Consider the following 21,167-nt stretch of genomic DNA (forward strand, 5'->3'; position numbering starts at 1 on the left):
AAGTGAAGAGTATTAAAGAGCCAGGAGCGACAAACATCTGCGAAACTATGACTTTTGAAAGTTATTTGCCTCTAGTTTCCGTAACTGATGTCCCATGCCACTGTCATTCGGTTTAAACATATACTTAGAACAACATCTCAGAACAATATTTCCGCTGTCAGATGAGGATAACCCGGAAGCGAATCTCCAAGAAGCCGGAAAGAGTCAGAGGAGAAAGAGAAGCTAGATTTTTCGGTACAGCCGCGGGCGGCTGTGCATCCCAGGCAGGGAAAAGCGAGGGAAACAGCTCAGTGAAACGTACGGTAAGATCAACAGCCCCCGATACAGCTTCCAATACAGGGAATGGAAGAGGTTGATGGTCGGTGGGAGAGGTCACTAATCGGTATTGAATGGGCCGTGTAGACAGGGCTGAGCCCAGGAATCCTGTTTCCCAAATATGCGGGGCCAGAAAAAGACTATTAGCATCTTCATTCTTATTCATGCTTTCAGCACCTCATTTCTTTGGTAGTCATCGTGGGCATTTTTGGTTGTAGGAAGTTCTGGAAAGAAGTTTCCAAGTGGGCGATGTTATGGTTTTCCCGAGGAGGGAGGGTCTTGGATACCCTTCCCCATAGATTAGAACTCAGGGGAGAGTGTGATTTGTGGGGAACCCTTCAGTTACAAGAGAACATGTTCATCATGTCCCTCGTACCCCAAAGCTAGGTGACAGTGTCACGTCCATTCTGAGATCATTATACCTATCATTTTTTTTGCTTCTGCAGCGTATCCTTTCAGAGATAGCCACAATTGAGTATTCAGTTATCATTATCATTAATAGCCATTTGCTTTTTAGTCCTCGGCAGAGGATATAATTGAAGCCCCATCCTGTTCTAGATTGAGCAATGGTGCAGCGTTGACAAATTGGTGTCAACATTGATGACATTGTTGGAAGTCATTACATTGACATTAATGTGGTAACAGTATTGCATCAGAATGTTTTTTCCATGCTGATGATCCCTCTGGGTCATAGAATTTCTGAGTTGAAAATACTTTAAAGACCATACTATTGCACATTCTCGACCTGTAAGGGAAATACTGAGACTATAATTACTATCTTGTGAAATCTGTTATCTTTTTTTTTACATTAAAAGCCACTAGCATAATTGTACAAACGTTGGATTGAGTCAGAATTCCTGGGTTTTGTCTTAGTTCCTTGACCTGTAATTCACCTCGGGTGAATAATTTAACTTCTTTGATTCTCAGCTTTATAGGATTGCATTGAGCTTACTAAGGTTCCTTCCATTTCAAAAAGACAGTGGTTCCCTAGTCCAACCTTCTTCCTGATGCATAAATCTCTTCTGTAGCATCTCAGACAAGTTGCACTCAAGCCTCTGCTTGAACTTTTCCAAAGATAAAGAATCCATAGCCTATGGCAAAAACATACTTTGTTTTCAGACAACCTTAATTGTTAAGGGGTTCTTACTTATTCTAAACAAAAATCTGCCATGCCATTATGTTTACTGATTGGCCTTGTTCTGCCCTCTAGAAACAAACAGAATAAACTTTGTTCTTCTTCTTAATGACAATACTTCAAATATTAGAGGATAAATATTATGTTCTCCCAAGTCTTTTTGTGAATCTAACCCTCCATAATTTTCTCAAGCATTTGTTATTAACCTAGTAGGTCTCCTCCAGATAGATAGAATTGGTACTGTTATTTTATTTAGTGGTAAAGAGAGCTCCCTGAGGAGGAAATTCCCTCTACTAACACAAGCCTATGGCTTCTCTGTAACTCACATTTACACAATTTGGCTAGAGGGGCAGCTAGGTGGCACAGTGGATAGCACACTGGCCCTGGAGTCAGGAGGACCTGAGTTGAAATCCGGCCTCAGACACATAATACTCATTAACTGTGTGACTCTGGGCAAGTCACTTAACCCCAATTGCCTTACCAAAAAACAAAACAAAACAAAAATTTGGGCTAGAGCACTGAGAGGTTAAGCATCACACAGTAGTTACATATTGAAGGTAAGACTTGAACCCAGGTGTTCCTAGTTTCAACTCTGAAAGTTGCTGCCTCCAGCAACAGTTTGTTAATGTTTTGCCTAAATATGCTATACAGAATTGAAAAGAATAGCCCAGGTATCTGACTAGCACTACAAGGTCATCTATGAGATTATATATCACATAAAGTAATAAATTTCAGAGATACTTGGAATACATGTAATCTCATTGCAGAAGCAGTTAACAGGTTAGAATATTTCAGTTGAAGAGACAGTTGCCAAATTAACTTACATTTTGTTCATTCTTTTATACTTATACATTTCTAGATTTTTCAGCAGCAGTCTTCAGGTAAAGTCCTTTGGATAAGGAAAAATGACTTCCCTTGAAAACACTGAAGTCAAAGGTAAGTATTTTTTAATGCATAATAAAAAAAAGAGTAGAATTTAAGAACAGTGTGGAGAAAATTGAGACCTACTCAGCTCGATTTCATGTGTGAAGAGAACTGTAAGGGATCAAGTTTTTTGTAGCAATGTGTCCATATAATAATACATTTGTGATTTAGACTATTAGACAACAAAGTATTAAATGTTACTATGATTAAGTAGTATTTGTCTACGTGGTTGTGGTTTTGTTAGGTGCTATAAAAGCACAATTTTGAGATGTGCTTTCTGCTGAAGATTGATGTGGACTAAATGAAGTATGCAAATAAATAACAATTAACAGATATACATGATAGGTACAGATATCCTGACTTAAGCAAATCCTACCTATGAAAATTACTTTTAAACAAAAGATAAGGGTCATCTTTTTCATAGTGAAAAGATTTGCAGTAAGATTCCCCTTTAAGTGGCAGACTTCCCTCATATCTTTAAATAATGAATTGATTTACAGAGATTTTGTTATGTATATGCATATGGATGTCTCTGTAACTTTTTAGGAACATCTTTAGTGTGTAAATTCAATTCACCAAGTGTCTTTTGATACTTGATAATTTCTCAAAAGTGCTTTGATAGGCTTTAAAGAAAATAAAGAGATGAATGTAACAGTTTCAGCCCTTAAGATGCTTGCAGCCTACCACGACATTAAGGCAGGCACACAAATAAATATACTACAAGGCTGAATGTATTTATCTCCTAAAAAAAGGTACAAAGTGTTTTGGAGGTTCAGAAAAATGAAAGGTGATTAGAAAGCTCAGAGAAGGCTCCATGAAGGAGAAATATTTAAACCGAACCTTGAAGAGTAAGTGGGATTTCAATAGGCAAAGATGCAAAAGAAGAGGGAAGGAGCTATCTAAAGATAGTTACACACAGAAATAAATTAAAATAAAAAGCAAAACATATTCAGAATTTAGGGACATTAGATAAAACATGCCCCAGTTCAGGAGAAATCATGCCTACAGTGTATTTGTACTTTGTTTTTATTAACCAGGCAAGACCTCAAGTACTAAGTAGAATTTTAATCAGTCCTTTAAGGAAGAAATGAAAGATGTTTCAAAGATTAGAAGGGAAAGGTAATCTGCCCTATATTGCTCCTAAAAGCAGTTTCACAGCCAAACTCCTAGGAGTCATCTCCACTCCTGTCCTGTCCTCCATCACCTCCTGCTGACTTCTCATTCCCTTGTGGTCCTACTTCTGAATTCTCCATTTTACCTGCTCTCCAAAATTACCAAAAGATCTTTTTTATTGCCATCCCAGTGGCTTTTTCTCAGTCCTCATTCTTTTTGAGTTCTTGAGCCTATCAACCATCTTGGGATACTCTCTTTTCCTTCGATATCGCTGTCTATTTGTTCTCCAGTTATCTGTTCCTTCACGATCTCCTTATACTTGATCAGAATTATGGAGAAAGCACAAGAATTTGAGAAAAACATCTCCTTCTGCTTCATTGACCACACTAAAGCCTTGGACTGTGTGGATCACAATAAAATGTGGCAAGTCCTCAAAGAGGTGGGAGTACTGAATCATCTTTGTCTCCTGAGCTACCTGTATGTGGGGCAAGAAGCAGCAGTTAGACCCGAACATGGAACAACTGATTTTTTGAAGATTGGAAAAGGAGTACAACAAGGCTGCATGTTGTTACCTTATTTATTTAACTTATATGCAGAGTATATCATGTGAAATGCCAGGCTGGGTGACTCAAAAGCTGGAGTTAAGGTTGCTGTTAAAAATAGCAACAATTTCAAATATGCAGATACCACCGGACTCACGGCAGAAAGTAAAGAGAAATTAAGAAGCCTCTTGATGAAAGAGGAAAGTGTAAAAGCTGGCTTGAAGCTTAATATTAAAAAAAACTAAGATCTTGGCAACTTGATTCCATCGCTTGGAACTTGGCTCCATCACTTCCTGGCAAATAAAGGGAGAATAGAAGCATTGTCAGGTTTTGTAATCTTGGACTCAAAGATCACCACACATAGCAACTGCAGCCATTAAATTAAAAGATGCTTGCTCCTTAGAAGGAAAGCTTTAACAAATCTGGATAGCATACTAAAAAGCAGAGACATCACCTTGATGACCAAGGTCTGTATTCTGTATAGTCAAAACTATGGTTTTTCCGGTAGCAATGTATGTCTCTGAGGGTTGGACTATAAGGAGAGCTGAGCACTGCATAATCGCCTTTTTTGAACTATGGAGCTGGAGAAGATTTTTGAGAGTCCCCTGGACAGCAGGGAGATCAAATCAGTCACTACTTAAAGAAATTAATTCACACTATTCCCTGGAAGGTCAAATACTGAAGCTTAACTACTTTGGCCACGTAATGAGAAGATGGGGCATATTAGAAAAGACTCTAATGTTGGGAAAGATTGAAGGCGAAAGGAAAAGGGGACGGCAGAGGATAAGATGGATAGATAGTGTCATGGGAACAACAAATATGAACTTGAGCAGACTTCGTGAGATAGTTGAGACTAGAAGGAAATGGCGTGCTGTGGTCCATGGGGTCACGAAGAGTCAGACATGACTGAACAACTACATTATTCTCTTCCTTCCTAACTATAGACATCCTCCAAGGCTCTGTCAACTCTCTTTACACTCTTTAAGTGACCTAACCAAGGCAAATGACTCCCAGATCTATAAGTCCTTCCCTAAGCTTTCTTCTGAACTGAAATCAGTGTGACATCACCACCTGCCTCTATGACATCTCCATACCTAGATGTCCCAAAGGCTTCTCAGACTCAGCAACTTTCAAAACAACCTCTCTTCCCTCTTTCCCCCAAATTCACCACTCTTCCAAACTTCCCTATGTCATTTGAGCACAACCCCAGCTTGCCAGTCTCTCACATAGGCACCTTCAGGCTCTTCCTCAACTACTCTTCTTCACCCTTTTAGCTTATCGACATCCTTCCTAAAGTCCTGTCCAAAACTTCTCTTTGGCCTGTTTTAAAAATTCCAGTTTTAGGACTTGATGTACAGGAATCAGGGCAGCATTAGAATCTTTTTTTTTTTTTCGCATTTGGAAAGATGTTAGAATCTTTAAAGATTAAGTAGTGCCTTATATTATCATGGCTTTCCATTTCAAAAGCCATTCAAGGGCTCCTCCAGTGAGATTAGGTGGAGATGAGGAAGGACTTTGCTACAGCACCATCAGTTTGAGTTCTCTAAATTAAATGGGAGCTACAGTGAAACCTCATTACCATAAGCTGTATGTTTGGGGCTTCTTGGGCATTTGCTGGTGTTTGACAGTAACTCTGCCTTGCATTTTGAAAAGTATTTTTTATGCTTAGAAGAAGTTCTGCATCAAGTTCAATGGAGAGTTATTTACTTTGGGATGACGCATGTAAGTAGATTCATTTAGAGACTGGTAGAGTCACCGGAGACCCCTTGAGTAGGCAGTAATACATAATAGAACTACCTCTGTATGTACAATTCACTTGGCTACTTGTGGTCTACCTTGTGTTACTATTCCTATATTTGTTCTGTTCTCCCAACTAGATTTTAAACATTTTGAATGCACGGACTATTTCTTAATACATCTTTGTGTCCCGTACTTAAAAAATGCTTGTTGGTTGTGATGGTGATGATGAAGAATCAGGGTCATGATGAACATCATTTGTTGTATTGTGCTGTGAAATGTTAGTTTTTCTGTCCCTTCCCGGCCACCAGTATGCCTACTTTCAGCAGTTTTTCTCTTCTTAATATTTTTCTAATCTTTATTGTCCTGGAAAATAAGATAACCAAAGTTGCTAAGAGGTATGCTTAAAATAAAAAACAGTATACTCTGAATAATGGTGTAACGGCATCTTCTAAGGAAGAAAATGCATTGTTAGTTTTAATGTAGGATCCTTCTGACAGCTATTTCAGATTCCTGTTTTTGCTTCTGTGGATTTTTTGTTGTTATTGTTGTTTGGGGGAGTTTTGGGGCTATGCTTAGGATGACTGACATTACCAGAAATCTGACCTTCAGGTAAGTGGGATGTTATCAAATATCTTAGTACAGGACTTCATGAGTAGGCTCAACTACATACTCACAAGGCCCAGGCATTCTTAGCCTATCTTATCCTGTATTGCCCAGCTCCAAAATCAAGGGTGGGCCTATATTCAGCAAATCAATGCTATTTCTTTCTCAGAGAATGACAATGCTAAGCTTTTCCTAGTTTATTCACTTTAAGACAAGGTGGAAGGAAATAGTTTGAACTATGAATGGTTTTTATTTTCTGGGCTAATTTTAACACAGAAGTAGAAAGCCAGTTTCAATCAGCTGATACTTACCAAAGACTCAATATGAATTCAGGACTTTTGGGCATCATAGAGTATGTAAAAGAAGCATAAGCTATAGTCCTGTTGTCCTTGAGAGCTTAGACTCGTGGGGAGACATGAAACAATTGTAAGGTGGTAAAACCTAAGTTTACGTGCCAGAATAAAACAATATAGGCAGCTTTGTGCTTTAGGAATTCAGAAGGCAGAGATCACTATGGGCTGAAACAGTCAGTGTTAGCATAGAAAAGGAGATGAGACTCAGTCCTGAAGTATGAGTAGGAATTAAGTAGGAAGGAAAAAATAAGGAGGCCATTCCAGGAAGAGTAGGGTATGACTGCTAGAGATAGAAGGGAGCGTGAGGTGTTTTTGAAAGTTAGGTGACCAATCATTACCTTGAGCTTTTTTTCCCCATTTAATAGAAGAAAACTGGTAATGCTTACAGTCTCATTTACATGTAACTCAGTGAGTAATTTGGAGACATAAGTAATTTTATGTTTCCTTAAACTGCTGACTAGTATAGAAGGTTTTTGTTTTAGGGCCAAATGAAGAATAGCTTTGACCTCACTCTGGGGATTCATATCTTTTTCTTCTTTTAATGGGAGAATCATTAAAGGTTTTGAACAGAGGACTGATGTGATAAAGGCAGTGTCTAAGGAATATGAATATGGTGACAGTTAAGCCCAGTTGTATAATGCAGCAGGTGAACTGAAGATAAAGTGATCCTATTTGGGGATAGGCAGGCTAACACTTTACTTTATATTTCTGTGGCTAGTATAGTATTTACTGGTATAGGTAAAGGAAGGGAAACTATTTACTTGTGAAAAATCTAATGAAATGAGAGGTCGATCCTTTGACAAAGTGTATGTTATTTGATGACTGTCTTTAGGTGGAGCAGTAGATAGAGCCCTTGACTTGACTTCAAGCCCTGCCTCAGACGCTTCCTAACTGAGTGACCCCAGGCAAGTTCCTCAGCCTCTCTGTGCCTCAGTTTCCTCATCAGTAAAATGGGGATAATAATAGCTCCTACCTCCCAAAGTTTTGAGGATAAAATGAGATATTTTCAAAGCACTTTGAAAACCTTAAAACACTGCATAAATGCTAACTATGAATTATTTTTGTCAGTAATTCTAAATTATGAAATGAAGCAGAATGATTTTATTAATAAGTGATTGTCCTTTGTTCTCCACATGATAGTAAGTCCTCCTTCAGTACCAGTCCGTGGGGCTGGAGATGGAATGGAAACTGAGCATCCACCTAAGTCTGTGGAAGTTACCTCTGAAGTCCATCCCCAGAGCTGTCATGGCCTGCGAAGCCCAAGGAAGAAGCCTGTTCCATCACTGAGCCCAGGAGTGCTCCAGCTGGGCGAGATTATCAGCGACAAAGCAGTGGAGGTCGAAGCTGTTCGAATACTAGTCCCCAAAGCTGCTATAACCCATGATGTCCCTGCCAGAAATGCCAAACTGGTTAAATCTCTGGGACACCATAAAGGAGAACTTTTAGGTCAGTCAGATGGAGTGGTAGATCCCAGAAAAGAGGTAGCAGAATTAAAAAATAGAGTGGAGAAGCTCAGGAACTCTGAAAGAAGATTGCTACAGGACAAAGAAGGGCTTTCCAACCAGCTCCGCGTGCAGACGGAGGTGAGAACATCCTCGAGTAATAGTACTCTTTACACTTGAGCCTCCAAAGTCTGGACGTTGCACAGAATGGGTTTGCAGGACATTGTTTCCTTTCTGCACGTTTGGAAATGCTATTCCAGTGCCCTCCGCCACCTCCAAAACACACACACACACACACACGCACACACACGCATACACACGCACATGCGCTGCACTGGTCCCTAAAAGATTCTCCCCTGGTTGATTCCCTTCAGCTAGAAATGATGTCTCTCAAATCACACAGCACTTTGGAACTGTCCTTTGTACTTGCCACATTCTTTTTTATGTTATAGTCGTTCTTGTGTGGGTCTTCTTTCCCTATTTGGTTTTAAGATCCTTGAGAACAAGGACTTCCTTTGTAAATCTAGTGCTTCGCGGAGTCTTTGCACATATACCTACTTTAGGAACCTGTGATTTAGCTGGTATGAGGACTCCCCTCATATCACATTGCCAAGATGCAGCCTCCCTATAACTTATAATGTTAGAGTGTGGATCAACACTCAGAGAGCGTAAGGAATGTGGCCTTGGTAACCCATATATTAAGTAGTAAAGGCAGGATTTGAACCCAGGTCCTCCTGACTCTAAGCCTAGCACTCTCTCTACTGCACTGTGCTGCCTCACATGTGCCTTGCATGAAGTAGATAATTTATAAATATTCATTTAAATTGAAGTAGTGGGTCAGTGTTACAGGCTTATCAGCTAATTCTGAGAATTCAAGAGGTGATCATATTGAAGGGGTAGTTGTGTGGTTCTCATTACCTTCCCACACCACTGAAAGGGGAAAACAAAGCCATCCCCAGCTTGCAGGGAGGATTGGAGTGACTGCCAGGTATCAGGTGACTAACGAGTGAAGAAAGCACAGCTGTTCCTCTTGGCCGCCTTGGATACTTCCAGATAAAAGGTCACCCTCCTCCAGACCTGCCAGGTTTCTTCAGGTCCCATACCTGCCTTCCCTACACGCATGTAAGTACCCACATCCACATGAGGACAGTAAGACGTCTTTGGCAGCAGTGTGATATGAGGCTGGATTGATTGCTCCTGCACATTTACCAAAATCTGCTCTGCCTTTTGGAGACTTTTTTTTTTTGAGATTCTTTTGCTCTTTAAGTATTCTTGAAAAGTTATGAGTGCTAACTGGTCAGATAGTGACGTGTGAATGCGTAGACAGTCTTTTCTGAGTACTGACTGGTCATAGTATTAGATACTAGTTGATGGATTTCTGTACTGATATGTCTCTGACCCTCAGTGGCCTCGGGTGTAGACCTCTTAGGGGGAAGCCTATGATGAACTTGATTACCATAATTAACCTAAGAATGATTTGCGGTCAGTGAGTTTGGGAGGTGGTGTTATCTAAGGATGGTCAATTGACTGGATACTAATAAACATCCTAAATATAACTTTGATGGAGGGAAAGAGGAGAAGAAGGACAGTATCTGCTTGTACAATCTTTTGTAAAAAGGGGGGAAAAAAACTTGCACTTTTAACAAGCAGATTTGTAAGCAGCAGTGCTTCAAAAAAAAAAAAACTACTAACTCAACATACAAGCAGTAAACCAAAAAGGAGTACAGCAAACTCTACTTAATGGAAAAATGTCTTCTGCTTAGGAAGGGAATCTCCCAAAATTGAGTGTTGCAATTGTAGTTACAGTAATAATATCAATAACCATATCAACAACCACTGATTGATCACATAACTGCTCCCTTGCGCACACATATTCATACATCAATAGCATCTCAAACCACGAAATGGGTCACAGCAGTCAAAATAAGGTGATGGCTGATGGAAAACAGGCCACCCAGAGTACTGGCCACATCAGTAATTATTGCTTGCTTATTTTGTAGCCTGAAAAAGATATCAAAGGACATTTCAGCCAGTGGTGTCAAAAGTGTATCAGTGGCTTCCTGTATTGGACATCTATTATGAGTAACAAAGGAATACTTTAGGACAACAAACCTCAGCCTTTTGGAAGTGTTTGGTATAGCTTTTGTTTCTCCCACATATTTAAGGAGAGAAAATTCAGTTGCTTGGGAGATTGAGCTGATGGCTGCTCACAAAGTAGAGATGATAAAAAGCACCTTCCTTATAGGATTGTGCAGATCAAATAAGATGATGTATATAAAATGCTTTGCAAAACTTAAAGTATTTTTAAAATGTGAGATGTTGTTGTTGAAAGATGCAGGGTTTAGGGGCAGCTAAGTGGCGCAGTGGATAGAGCACTGGCCCTGAAGTCAGGAGGACCTGAGTTCAAATCTAGCCTCACACCAAACACTTGACACTTACTAGCTGTGTGACCCTGGGCAAGTCACTTAACCCCAATTGCCTAAAAATAATAAACAAAAAAAAAAAGAAAGATGCAGGGTTTGGTGTCAGTTTCCAGGTCTGCTGCCAGACATTTGTTTAACCTAGTTAGATTTCCAAGATCCACAAGATGGAAAACGCTGCCTGGGGCTATCAGCAAGTTCAGAATGCATTTAACAAAATGGCCAATAGTGACATAAACAATTGGAAGCTATAGGTAGTCTTCACAGTCAATCAACAAACATTTATTAAGTGCTACCACGTGACTACCCTGTGGAATACACAAAGACAAATTAAATGGGCCCTGCCCTGGAGGAAGTTGATTTTAATCAGAGGAATAGCACATAGAAGTCAGTTTATTCATATACATATATATAAGTAAATATGAAATACATACCAGGTCTATACATAGTAATAGCTGGTGGCATTGGGAAAGACCCAGTGAGGTGGGAGGCATAGGAGCCAAAATTTGATAGAGGCTGGGGAGGTGGGGAAGGTGCATTCCAGACATGGGCCAAGAGTGTGTGAAAAAGACTAGCCAGAGCAGGGAGGCTACACTTGGGGGTGAAAGGGAGGCCAGGCTTGCTGAAGCACAAGCTTCCTCAGAGGCAGAAATGTGTAAGAGGTCTGGGAAGGTACACTGAAGGTAGATTGTGAAGGGCTTCAAGTGACAGTCTGGAGTTTTCATTTGATTGTCGAAGCAGCAGGGAGCTGTGGAACTTTTTGATGAGGGGGATGACTTATGCTTTAGGAATATCACTTTGGCAGTGGATGATGGAGAGGGGAAGAAATTAGGGACAGGGAAATAAATTAGGAGGCTGTTGCTGTAGGTAAGAAGTGATGAGGGCCTGACTTAGGATGGTGACAGTATAAGCAGAAAGAAGGGGATGGATGAATGCAAGAGGTGTTGTGAAGGAAGAGTCAGCCAGACCGTGAACCTGATTCACTGTGGGCTGGGGAGGGAGACAGAGTTGCTAAGGAAGATTCAGACTCTGAACCTTTGTGATCAAAAGACAGTGGTGCCTGTGATACAGGGAAGTTGGGAGAGAAGAAAGGTTAAGGAGCCATCTGTTGTGCATGTACGGTTTTAATCTTTAAGGAGCCATCTGTTGTGTGCATGTACAGTTTTAATCTTTGTGACTGAGTAAAGATTCATTCTTTCTCTTGTGTTGATAGTAGAGTATGAGCCTTCTGGCTCGAAGATAAAAAGACGGCGTAAACCACTGTGTAAAATCAGTAGTTCTTATTTAGAGGGGAGTAACTAAATTTGGGGAGATTCATTGCCAGGGTGGCTAGGGGATAATAGAGTTTTCAGCCATAGCAATTCTTCAAGACCATCTCCTGAGTTTTGGGGAGTTGCAGTCTGCATTAATAGAAGGAATTCTCTCACCAATAAAATATTCGTGATTTTATTCATTCAATAAACCTCCTTGTGTGTAGTGTAATTTACTAGGCACCAGGAAAAATGCTAAATAAGGCATCATCTCTGACCTCCAAAAATTCATGATTTGTGCCATTTTACTTGAGTTTACATATATACCAAAACTTGGATGAACAGATAGAGGTCTCTTGTGGCTTGGATTTGAAGTTCAGACACATTAAGATATTCTAAGATGGTCCTGGTGAACATACTCCTGTGTTGTATGACATTTCCACAACTGAACCTTTCATCTTAGTACCCTATTCTGTTATTTCATTCAAGTTAATTCTCTTAATTATTTCACTAATTAGTCTTTACACTGAACTATTATTGATGTTCTTTTCTAGGTGAATCGTGAATTAAAGAAGTTGCTAGTGGCTTCTGTTGGGGATGATCTGCAGTATCACTTTGAACGTTTGGCTCGTGAGAAAAATCAGCTTATTTTAGAAAATGAGGCCCTGGGCCGGAACACAGCTCAGCTCTCTGAACAGTTAGAACGCATGTCTATACAGTGTGATGTGTGGCGAAGTAAATTTCTAGCAAGCAGGTATTGTGCCATTTCACATGATCAATCATATTACTAGTTCTGTGCATATTTCAAGCCTTTGACCAGTTGACACACAAAAGCAGAATTCATTGTTGAGAAATATTGAAACTTTGAATTTAAAGATTTATAAGAATATTATCTTCAAACCTTTAATTTAAGGATGTTAGAACACATTATAGCTGCCACAGAATGTACTTTCTCCTACATTCATAACATACATTTACTTATCATTTTGCTGGTTATGGAGTGGGAACCATCTCTAGTCATCCTGATCTATATCTGGCCACTGGACCCAGATGGCTCCAGAGGAGAAAATGAAGCTGGTGACTTTGCACAGCCTTCCCTCACTTAAATCCAATTCACTTGCAAGTCTTGGCATCATCTTCCTGATGTCATGGTCCTCTTTGAGAATGAAAAACAAACGACAGTTGCAGAGTATTTTGCATTTATCATCTTCATTTGATTTTCTGAGGTTAGCAATGAAGGTTTTATTATCTTCGTTGTAAAAATGAGGATGGGGACAGATTCCCAGATGAGGGAAATGGGCTTCACTTACTATGTGATGATGGAATAATAAGCAACAGAACAAAACCAGGTCCTTTACGACTCTTTCCAGTACCTCCTCTGTAGGTGGCTAAACTGTCAATAAATTGATGGAAAAGCAATGTGAACTACAGACTTGTACCAGAATCAAGAATCCGGAATGACTTGTGTACTGACTGATATGGCTTTGGTTCTCAGGCCAAAAGAGTGCCCACAGACAACATTGTGCCTCCTACTCTTAGACTTTGGATCACAGAGGGAGGACTCTGAGAAGACTTAATAGGAAAATTAGCAGAGCTGCTGATGCTTTTGAGAACACTAATGAGGTGTTAGTTTTTTTTTAATATTGCAGATACAATTTAATGATGTTAAGAATACAAGTAAAGATGTTTTCATTATAAAGAATTCCACAAGAAACTAGGCTTGTGGGTCATCTGGAGAAAATTGGATAACACTTGAAGTAGAACTCTAGGAGAAGGAGTGTAGAATTGTGGCTGGAGAACTGGCTGCACCATCAGGAATCCCGGAGTTCAAGTCCTGCCTCTTACACAAATGGCTGTGTGACTTTGTTCCCCTCCTCCCCCCTCAAAAGAATATAACTGACCACTAGAGAGTACAGAAGGAATGCTTAAAAACAGTATCCCGTTTCATGTCTGTGAAAGATCATTCACCACACTTAAGTTGTGGGGCACTAGGTGGAGCAGTGGATACAGCACCAGCCCTAGAGTGAGGAGGACCTGAGTACAAGTCCACCCTAAGACACATACACTCACTGGCTGTGTGACTCTGGGCAAGTCACTTAACCCCAAATGCCTCACCAAAAAAGCAAAATAAATATAAAATAAGTTGTATTCTAATTGCCCTAATATAGAATGACTTTTTAAAGAAAAATAAGTTTGTAGTTGTGTTGATTTTAAAAAAGTACTAAACATTCACTGATTTTCATTAAGCAATTTAAAATCTTATTCACGCTTAATATATAGCCCTTGAAAAGCTTGTTGCTGTAAGAACAATAATGGGACTTTTTTGTATTTTTTGATTTACCTTCTAATAGCATTTGAAACAAATTGCTGTCTCTTATTGTTAAATCCTTGTTACCATTATATTTAAATTTTGAGTCCGCACACAAGACTTTAATTTCAAAATAGTTTCCACTTTATAGTATTCAGTGGTCTTAGTGAAAAAGTTCGGTCTGAGACCTTAATTGTTATTCACTTAGTTGTTAGCTGGAACGAAAATACACACAAATTTTAAGGAGACTTGATAATTGCAGAATAAGGATGACAGATACCTATAGGAATCATTATCTTCACCTTGTAGTCTTTTCCCTTTTGTCTTTTACTTAACTTTAATTGGATATCTTTCCCAAGCACCAAATTAAATTAAAATTTTTAATCTAAATTTTTAAAGGTATTTCCATCAGTATTAAAATTTCTTTGTGTCAGTTGTAAAGTAAGTTATTTAGTGTTGTGGTGTTTTTGTTTGTTTTTTGTTTTGTTTTAAAGATTTCATTTGTGGGATATATAATGTTTTGCAGGGTTATGGCTGACGAGTTAACTAATGCCAGAGCAGCATTACAGCGTCAAAGCCGGGATGCCCAGAGTGCTATTCAAGATCTCCTCAGTGAACGGGAACAATTCCGGCAAGAGATGATTGCTACTCAGAAGTAAGCCATAATTGTGCTGTGTTGTCAGTTGGTTTTCTCCCAAAACTCAGGCTTCTCTTTTGACTTCTGTCTCCATCTGTTCCCTTGTTACACTGTACTGCATTGAGCTGAAGGTTCCACAAGAAATCGAAAGTCTTCTCCGTCCTCCAGGAGGTTGCATTCTAATTGAGGCTCCATTTGTGTGGGGAGGAATCTTTGAGGACAAATGTGGAATGTGCTTTGAGAGGCAGGTGGCCCGCTTCCCCCAGAAAGCTCTTTGAGATGATTCGGAGGAATATCATAAGGAGTCTTTTCTACATACTTCTAAATATAGAATTTCAGGCTTCTGGGCACTTTGTTACCAGTTACCAATTCACATTCTTACAAGTCTGATGCAGTTTTATAGATTTAATTCAGCTCAACAAGCATTTATTAAGCATTTGCTGTGTGTTTAATTGGGGATACAGAGTCAAAAATAATAATAGTCTCAAACAGTTTTATACTTTAATTCAATCATTTTCAGTCAGGGGGAATAATATGTAATCAGTCTGCAAAGATAGACTAAAGCCTGATTGTGAAGGGCTTTAAATGCTGAACATTTAAGAGTTTGTAGTTTACCCTAGACCCACTAGAGAGTGACTAGAGCTTCTTAAGCCAGGAAGGGACATGGTCAGTCTTGTGCTTTAAGAATTGAAGTTTGGCAGCCGTGTGGAGATTAAGTTGGAAAAAGGATACTAGAGACAGACCAAGTAGGCTATTGTAATAGTTGAGGCAAGATAACATGAAAACCTTAACTAGGGTTGTGACCATGTGAGTAGAGGATAGAAGATGAGTATGTTGGATAGAGACACTACCAGTTATTAATGACTTCTAAGAGTTATTCTAAATTATATATCATGCTGTTCCAGATTATACCATGACTTTATGAAAATACTGTCTATTGCGTGTTAGATCCCCAATTGTCAACTAGGTGGTTTTAATGGAAGGCACATATATTATTCAGAGGGCCTCAACTATTGTAATGGGGAAAACAGCATGTTGTGGTAGAGCCCGGAAGACTGAATTTCAAACTCTGCCTCTTTCAGTTACCTGCTGTATGGCCATGGTCAAGTTATTAAACCTCTCTGAGCTTCAGTTTATCTTTGTGTAAAATGGAGATGATTCAGCACAGGGTTGTTAGAAGGGTTTTAGGTCTAGAGAAACTGTGTATAGTAAAAATCCTAAATTGACATCACTCTTGAACATCCTTTTGATTTCTCATCAAGTACAATAGTGTGCCATTAAACAGTGATAGCTAGAAAGAGCTTTAAAAGAAAGGTGAAATGGGTCTCAGATGGCTGCTGTGGAAATAGCTGAATATCAGTTTTATTTTTCACTGTACCCACTTAAGCTTTTGATCAGGAAAGATGTTGTAATCAAGACATCTACTCAAAGGGAAAACAAAACCAAGCCATGTATTTAGAGGGGAAAAAGGCTTCTCACATAAAGGTGGTGTTAATAGAGGATGATCACACTACCACATAACCATTTCTCCTTCCTGTTTGACCATGAGGTACGAGTAGCCTTAAATCAAAGGTAGCATTCATAGCAGAGATGTTCTAGCTGCCCAGGAAAGCTAGGAAAGCCAAGTAAGGTGGATACCCTCGTTAGATCTACCAGCCTAAGTAGAACAGGTAGGCAGTCTACAGAGAGGAGAAAGAAGTTCCAAATCACCTTCAGCCTAACAAGGTGCTCACACGATGAGAGGCTCATTCTGAGCCTCCTGCCTCAGTTTACACTCATTTGGTATGAGGTGGGTAGAATTACCCACACTATTTAAATTGCCTTGTGCCCTTTTTTTTGGCCCAAATGTCGTTTAGTTGTATTTGCATAAGTTAAATGTGCGTATAACATAACTCCATGGTAAATATATATACATCTTAAAAATTTTGAGGTGCTATATATAAATGCCAGGCACCATTTATCTGCTTTGTCTGGATTTTTCTTATACTTTATTTGAATTCTATAGTGGGGAAGCATTATACAAATCCAAATAAATGTTTCCCATTTATCTCGTATACTTGACTTGTAATTAGCTGTCATGTTAATGTCCTGTGTATGTTTCTGTTGCAGATTATTAGAAGAACTCCTGCTTTCTTTGCAGTGGGGTAGAGAGCAGACTTACTACCCTAGTGAACAACCCCACAGCACTGCAGAGCTAGCATCAACAAATCACAGATTGGCCACAGCACTGAATTCCCATTTCCTTGGAAATGTTGGCACTAAGAATCTAAAAAAGGCTTCCCCTACATTTGAATTTTGTAGTACTCCAGCAGAGAAAATGGCTGAAACGGTAAGTTTTCGGAACCATCAACTTTTGAGCTTTGAGAAAGGGGTCCTATGACAGCCAGCAGTTGTTAGGGAGAAACATCAGACTTGAAATCAAGAGCCCTGGGTTCTAGACCTGGCTGTGCCACTAAGTGGTGAGAGGACCTTAGTCACGGCACTCTTTGGACCACTTTTTCCTCATCTAAAAATATGTAGGGGTAGAATGAATTATCACTTATCTCTAAGAAAAGGGGGAAAAAAAGTTTGATTCCTGGAGAGAATCCAGACAGACATGCTTATCTCATTTAATTTCTCTGGTTGTAACATGGACACTAAATGTATGATGTGTGGTCACTTAGAACTTTTTGCTGTTTCTCGCTAACACCTCTGGACATATTATTTCTTTTCTGGGAAAGAATTTTCTGAGCCAGGATGTTCATCTCTGAAGTCTTTGTGCTTACCTGTGAATCACTCCAGTTTTGCCTAACATTTTTTTCTTTTGAGTGTTGGGTGAAAAAAAAAAAAAACCTATTGTACTTAAAATGATTTTATAGATAGGCTAAAAAAAAACCCATCGTACATGATTTTAAAATTATTATTGTTGTTGTTCAAACTCCTCACTCGCCCAAACACAATACCCAGTGAAATATGAGTGTTTGTTTTAAGATGGGGAGGAGGGAATTCATTAATTTCACCATGACTTGTTATTTATTGGATATTCTCTAGGTGCATGGTACTGTAACTAGGCATCATTGTTAATTTGTGAACTTTTTAATCTTCTTACCTAACACTTAATACTCATCTTCATTAAATTATTAATAGCAGTTATATAATAATAGTAATGAGGCTAAGAACTTTTAGAGCAATTCCTTTTCAATGTATCATTTTTATTATCCTAATATTGAAACAATAATGTGCTGCTTGCATCTGATCATAGCTTTTATTTCCTTTAGATTCTTCGAATTTTAGATCCAGCTACCTGTACAGAAAGTTCATCTGAAATATTTTCAGAGTCTTCACCAGCTACTTTGCTTTCTACAAAAAAAAATATTGGGCGATTCCATCCATATACGAGATATGAAAATATAACTTTCAACTGCTGTAATCACTGCCAGGGAGAACTCATTGCCCTTTAAAAGAAGTCAAATCAACGTCTTCAAAATGTCTTAGAATCTCTTGTCATACTAGAGTTTTGGGGGCTAGAGTCTTGTTAAGGTACCATGTAATGGCACTCTTTCTACTTATGTACTGGATTTCTCCAAAGAACTTCCATGTGTTGAATTTTAGATCTTTTTCATAGTTATCTACTCAGGGTATAAAAAGCACAAAACTCTAAAAATATTAATCACCAATAATACAAGCTTTCCAAAGCTTCATATTGTGCTTTCTTTAAAGTTCATAGTCTTGGAATTCTCTTGGTAGTTGGGATTTTAAAATCTCCCCAAAATGGCTACATTGATTTTTACCAGTTTCTAGGTTCCCAAAAAAGCATGGTCTTAAAAAATGTTCACCTTACTGAAAAGGGGAAAAATAAAGTGTAATAAAGTGTAATAAGCTATATGGTTCTGAATAAATAATTGATAAGAAGGTATGTTCAGCACAAAGTGTGCATATGATGTTAGGGGTTTTTCAGACTGTTGTGTAAGACTGACAAAGAGAAAGAAGAGACAGTTTTAACCATTAAATTGAACTGTAGCAAATGTGATGCACAATATATTTTACTTGTTTTTTAAAAGAAATATTCTGGTCTTGATTTGTACAGATCTGAGTAATAGTACTTTAAGAAACCTTTTCAATTTGAAAAATTCTGTGCAGCATGTATTTTTTAAAAAAATGTAACATAACAGACCATTACTATCTTTATAAACCCAAAGAAGAAAAGCAACTCATCAGTTGAAACTTTGTTTTCAGCATTGTATTATTATGTATCAATGGTTGACTCCTTAAAAACAGTTCTCATTTTATATCACAGTACAGGATTCATTTAAATTAGTCTCCTATGTAATTATACCAAATTATGCAGATGAGTTACAGAAGTGCCTATTAGAAGAGAAATCTTCAATGGTCAGGTATAAATACGATGTATTGAATACATATGTTTTTGTCAACTAAATAATTGTTTCTGGCCTCAATGTTTGGATTAATTTATTGTTTCAGAATGCAATAAATGTATCTATCTTCTGCAGTGGTAAAACTACCTTGTTTATTTTTAACGTAATGTGATGTAACCATGGATGTTGGTGCTCTAAGTCAAAGCTTGATGTAGCTCAGAATAAGAACTGGTTTCTCCCCAATTGGTTATGTCCTCTTCATAGCCTTTTAGCTGTGATTTTTTAGTATTTCTTTATATGCTTGTAATTGTTTAAACTGTATAGCTAATCCCACTACAGGTGGGATAAGATAAATAATTCAGGAGATGATAAAACTGATACAAACTAGTCATTTTTGACAGGCAAAATTATTTTTCATGATTACATAAACATGTTTGCATCACGGTTTCCTTTTTTGGTACTTTCAACTTAGATTAAAACATCAGTTTGATTATATACAGCATTGTTAGAACCAGAAGTATCTCAAAGTACAAGATACAAGAAGTAGTCTGTTTCTTAGGTGCAAGCATGGAAAGGTTATCACTTTGAAATATGTAGTACTATCACAGAAATAGTACGACCAATTCATGCCAATATTTGAAAAAAAGTTGTGAATGAGAATTTTAATTCGTGCAGTAAGCATCTTCCATTGAATTTACTTAAGCTTCAGTTTGTCATTATTCACCATTTCAATACTGGAGGCTTTTATATTAGTACTATAGACATAATCTTCACATTTATAAATTACTCATGTACCATTTTATTAGAGTCAGATGATTTCTAACTGCCTGCTTAACCTAGTTCCCAAATCTTGTGAAAAGCCTAGATTTTTCCCATCTTTTCTGAAGCCAAAATATTTCTATATGTTGTCATCTTAAGAAAACTAGGTGAGATTATACCCTCCACGTTCATGGAATCATGCCAAAACAGCATCCATAAAGTATTTTTACATGGGTGTACAGCCTCAGACAACTAAGTAGCACTGTGGATAGAGTGCTGGGCCTGGAGTCAGGAAGACTCATCTTCTTGAGTTCAAATCTGGTCTCAGACACTTATTAGCTGTGTGACCCTGGGTAAGTCACTTAACCCTTAACCCCCAGTTCCTCATCTGTCAAATGAGTTGAAAAAGGAATGGCAAACCACTCTAGAATCTTTGTCAAGAAAATCCCAAATAGGGTCATGAAGAGTCAGACATGACTGAAACAATTGAACAACAATTAGCTTCCCCTAACTATGGCTACTTTGGAGACATTCTGGAAGCTCCATTAACAAAACATAATCAAGATATCTATTTTAGAATATTTTTTTTCTTTACAAGTGTCATTCAGGAACTCCAAGAAAAGCTGTAACAGCCAAAGAAATTAAGGTGATACGCTTTGACGTGAACCTTAATATACTGCCTACAGCTTCAAGATCGAGAAGGTATTAGAATAATTAGAATGGCCATAGTTTGGCTGGAAAATTGCCCAGAAAGAGTCAAATTGCCTTGGACCAGTCACACTCACATACCATTGACCAACAATCTAACAATGAGGCAGGTATACGTGAAGATTAGGGCAGAAATGTTCGACTGCACGCTACTAGTTTCAATAATCACATCAAAATGGTGGATTCACAATGACGAGTGAAGAAGAGAAACATAAGATCAAACATTAAGGAACATTAGAAGCCATCTACTCCAATCCCCTCATTTTACAGGTAAGGAACAGAGGCTATGAGCAGGTAAGTGATTTGCCCAAAATAACACAGGTAGTATTGAATTTGAACCCAGCTTTTCCAGATGCCCAAGTCCACAACATTATCCATTACACGATATTGTCTCTCAAGTCCGCAACAACAGAACATGCAACAGAAAGACCATACAGAATCTACAAGATCATACATGATAAATATCAATCACATTGACACGCAATTGCTGGTTGACAGTGCGCTTTCCTCATAACAACTCTGTGATATAGCTAAGATGATTGTCCCAATTTTACAAATAAATG

The 21,167-nt window shown here is 38.5% G+C and overlaps 1 protein-coding gene across 1 annotated transcript; it reads left to right on the plus strand.

The window, feature by feature from the left end:
• The first annotated feature begins 25 nt into the window (after positions 1 to 25).
• Positions 26 to 19,570, plus strand: BLZF1 (basic leucine zipper nuclear factor 1). The gene is made up of 7 exons (XM_027868657.1): positions 26 to 302; positions 2,310 to 2,386; positions 7,866 to 8,308; positions 12,392 to 12,591; positions 14,672 to 14,800; positions 16,892 to 17,111; positions 18,040 to 19,570. Exons 2-7 carry the CDS (start codon positions 2,356 to 2,358, stop codon positions 18,220 to 18,222), a joined length of 1,206 nt encoding a protein of 401 aa, XP_027724458.1. The 5' UTR covers positions 26 to 302; positions 2,310 to 2,355; the 3' UTR covers positions 18,223 to 19,570.
• Positions 19,571 to 21,167: the final 1,597 nt, after the last annotated feature.

Source organism: Vombatus ursinus, unplaced genomic scaffold, assembly GCF_900497805.2.
Source record: "Vombatus ursinus unplaced genomic scaffold, bare-nosed wombat genome assembly UNPS02014789.1, whole genome shotgun sequence".
Lineage (NCBI taxonomy): Eukaryota > Metazoa > Chordata > Mammalia > Diprotodontia > Vombatidae > Vombatus > Vombatus ursinus.

What these genes read in the sequence shown, in the direction of transcription:
- BLZF1 (XM_027868657.1), top strand. Translation starts at nt 2,356, where the DNA reads ATGACTTCCCTTGAAAACACTGAAGTCAAAG. An exon ending in TGAAAACACTGAAGTCAAAG is followed by an intron (nt 2,387 to 7,865) that starts GTAAGTATTTTT and finishes TCCACATGATAG; the next exon opens with TAAGTCCTCCTTCAGTACCA. An exon ending in CAGAGAAAATGGCTGAAACG is followed by an intron (nt 17,112 to 18,039) that starts GTAAGTTTTCGG and finishes TATTTCCTTTAG; the next exon opens with ATTCTTCGAATTTTAGATCC.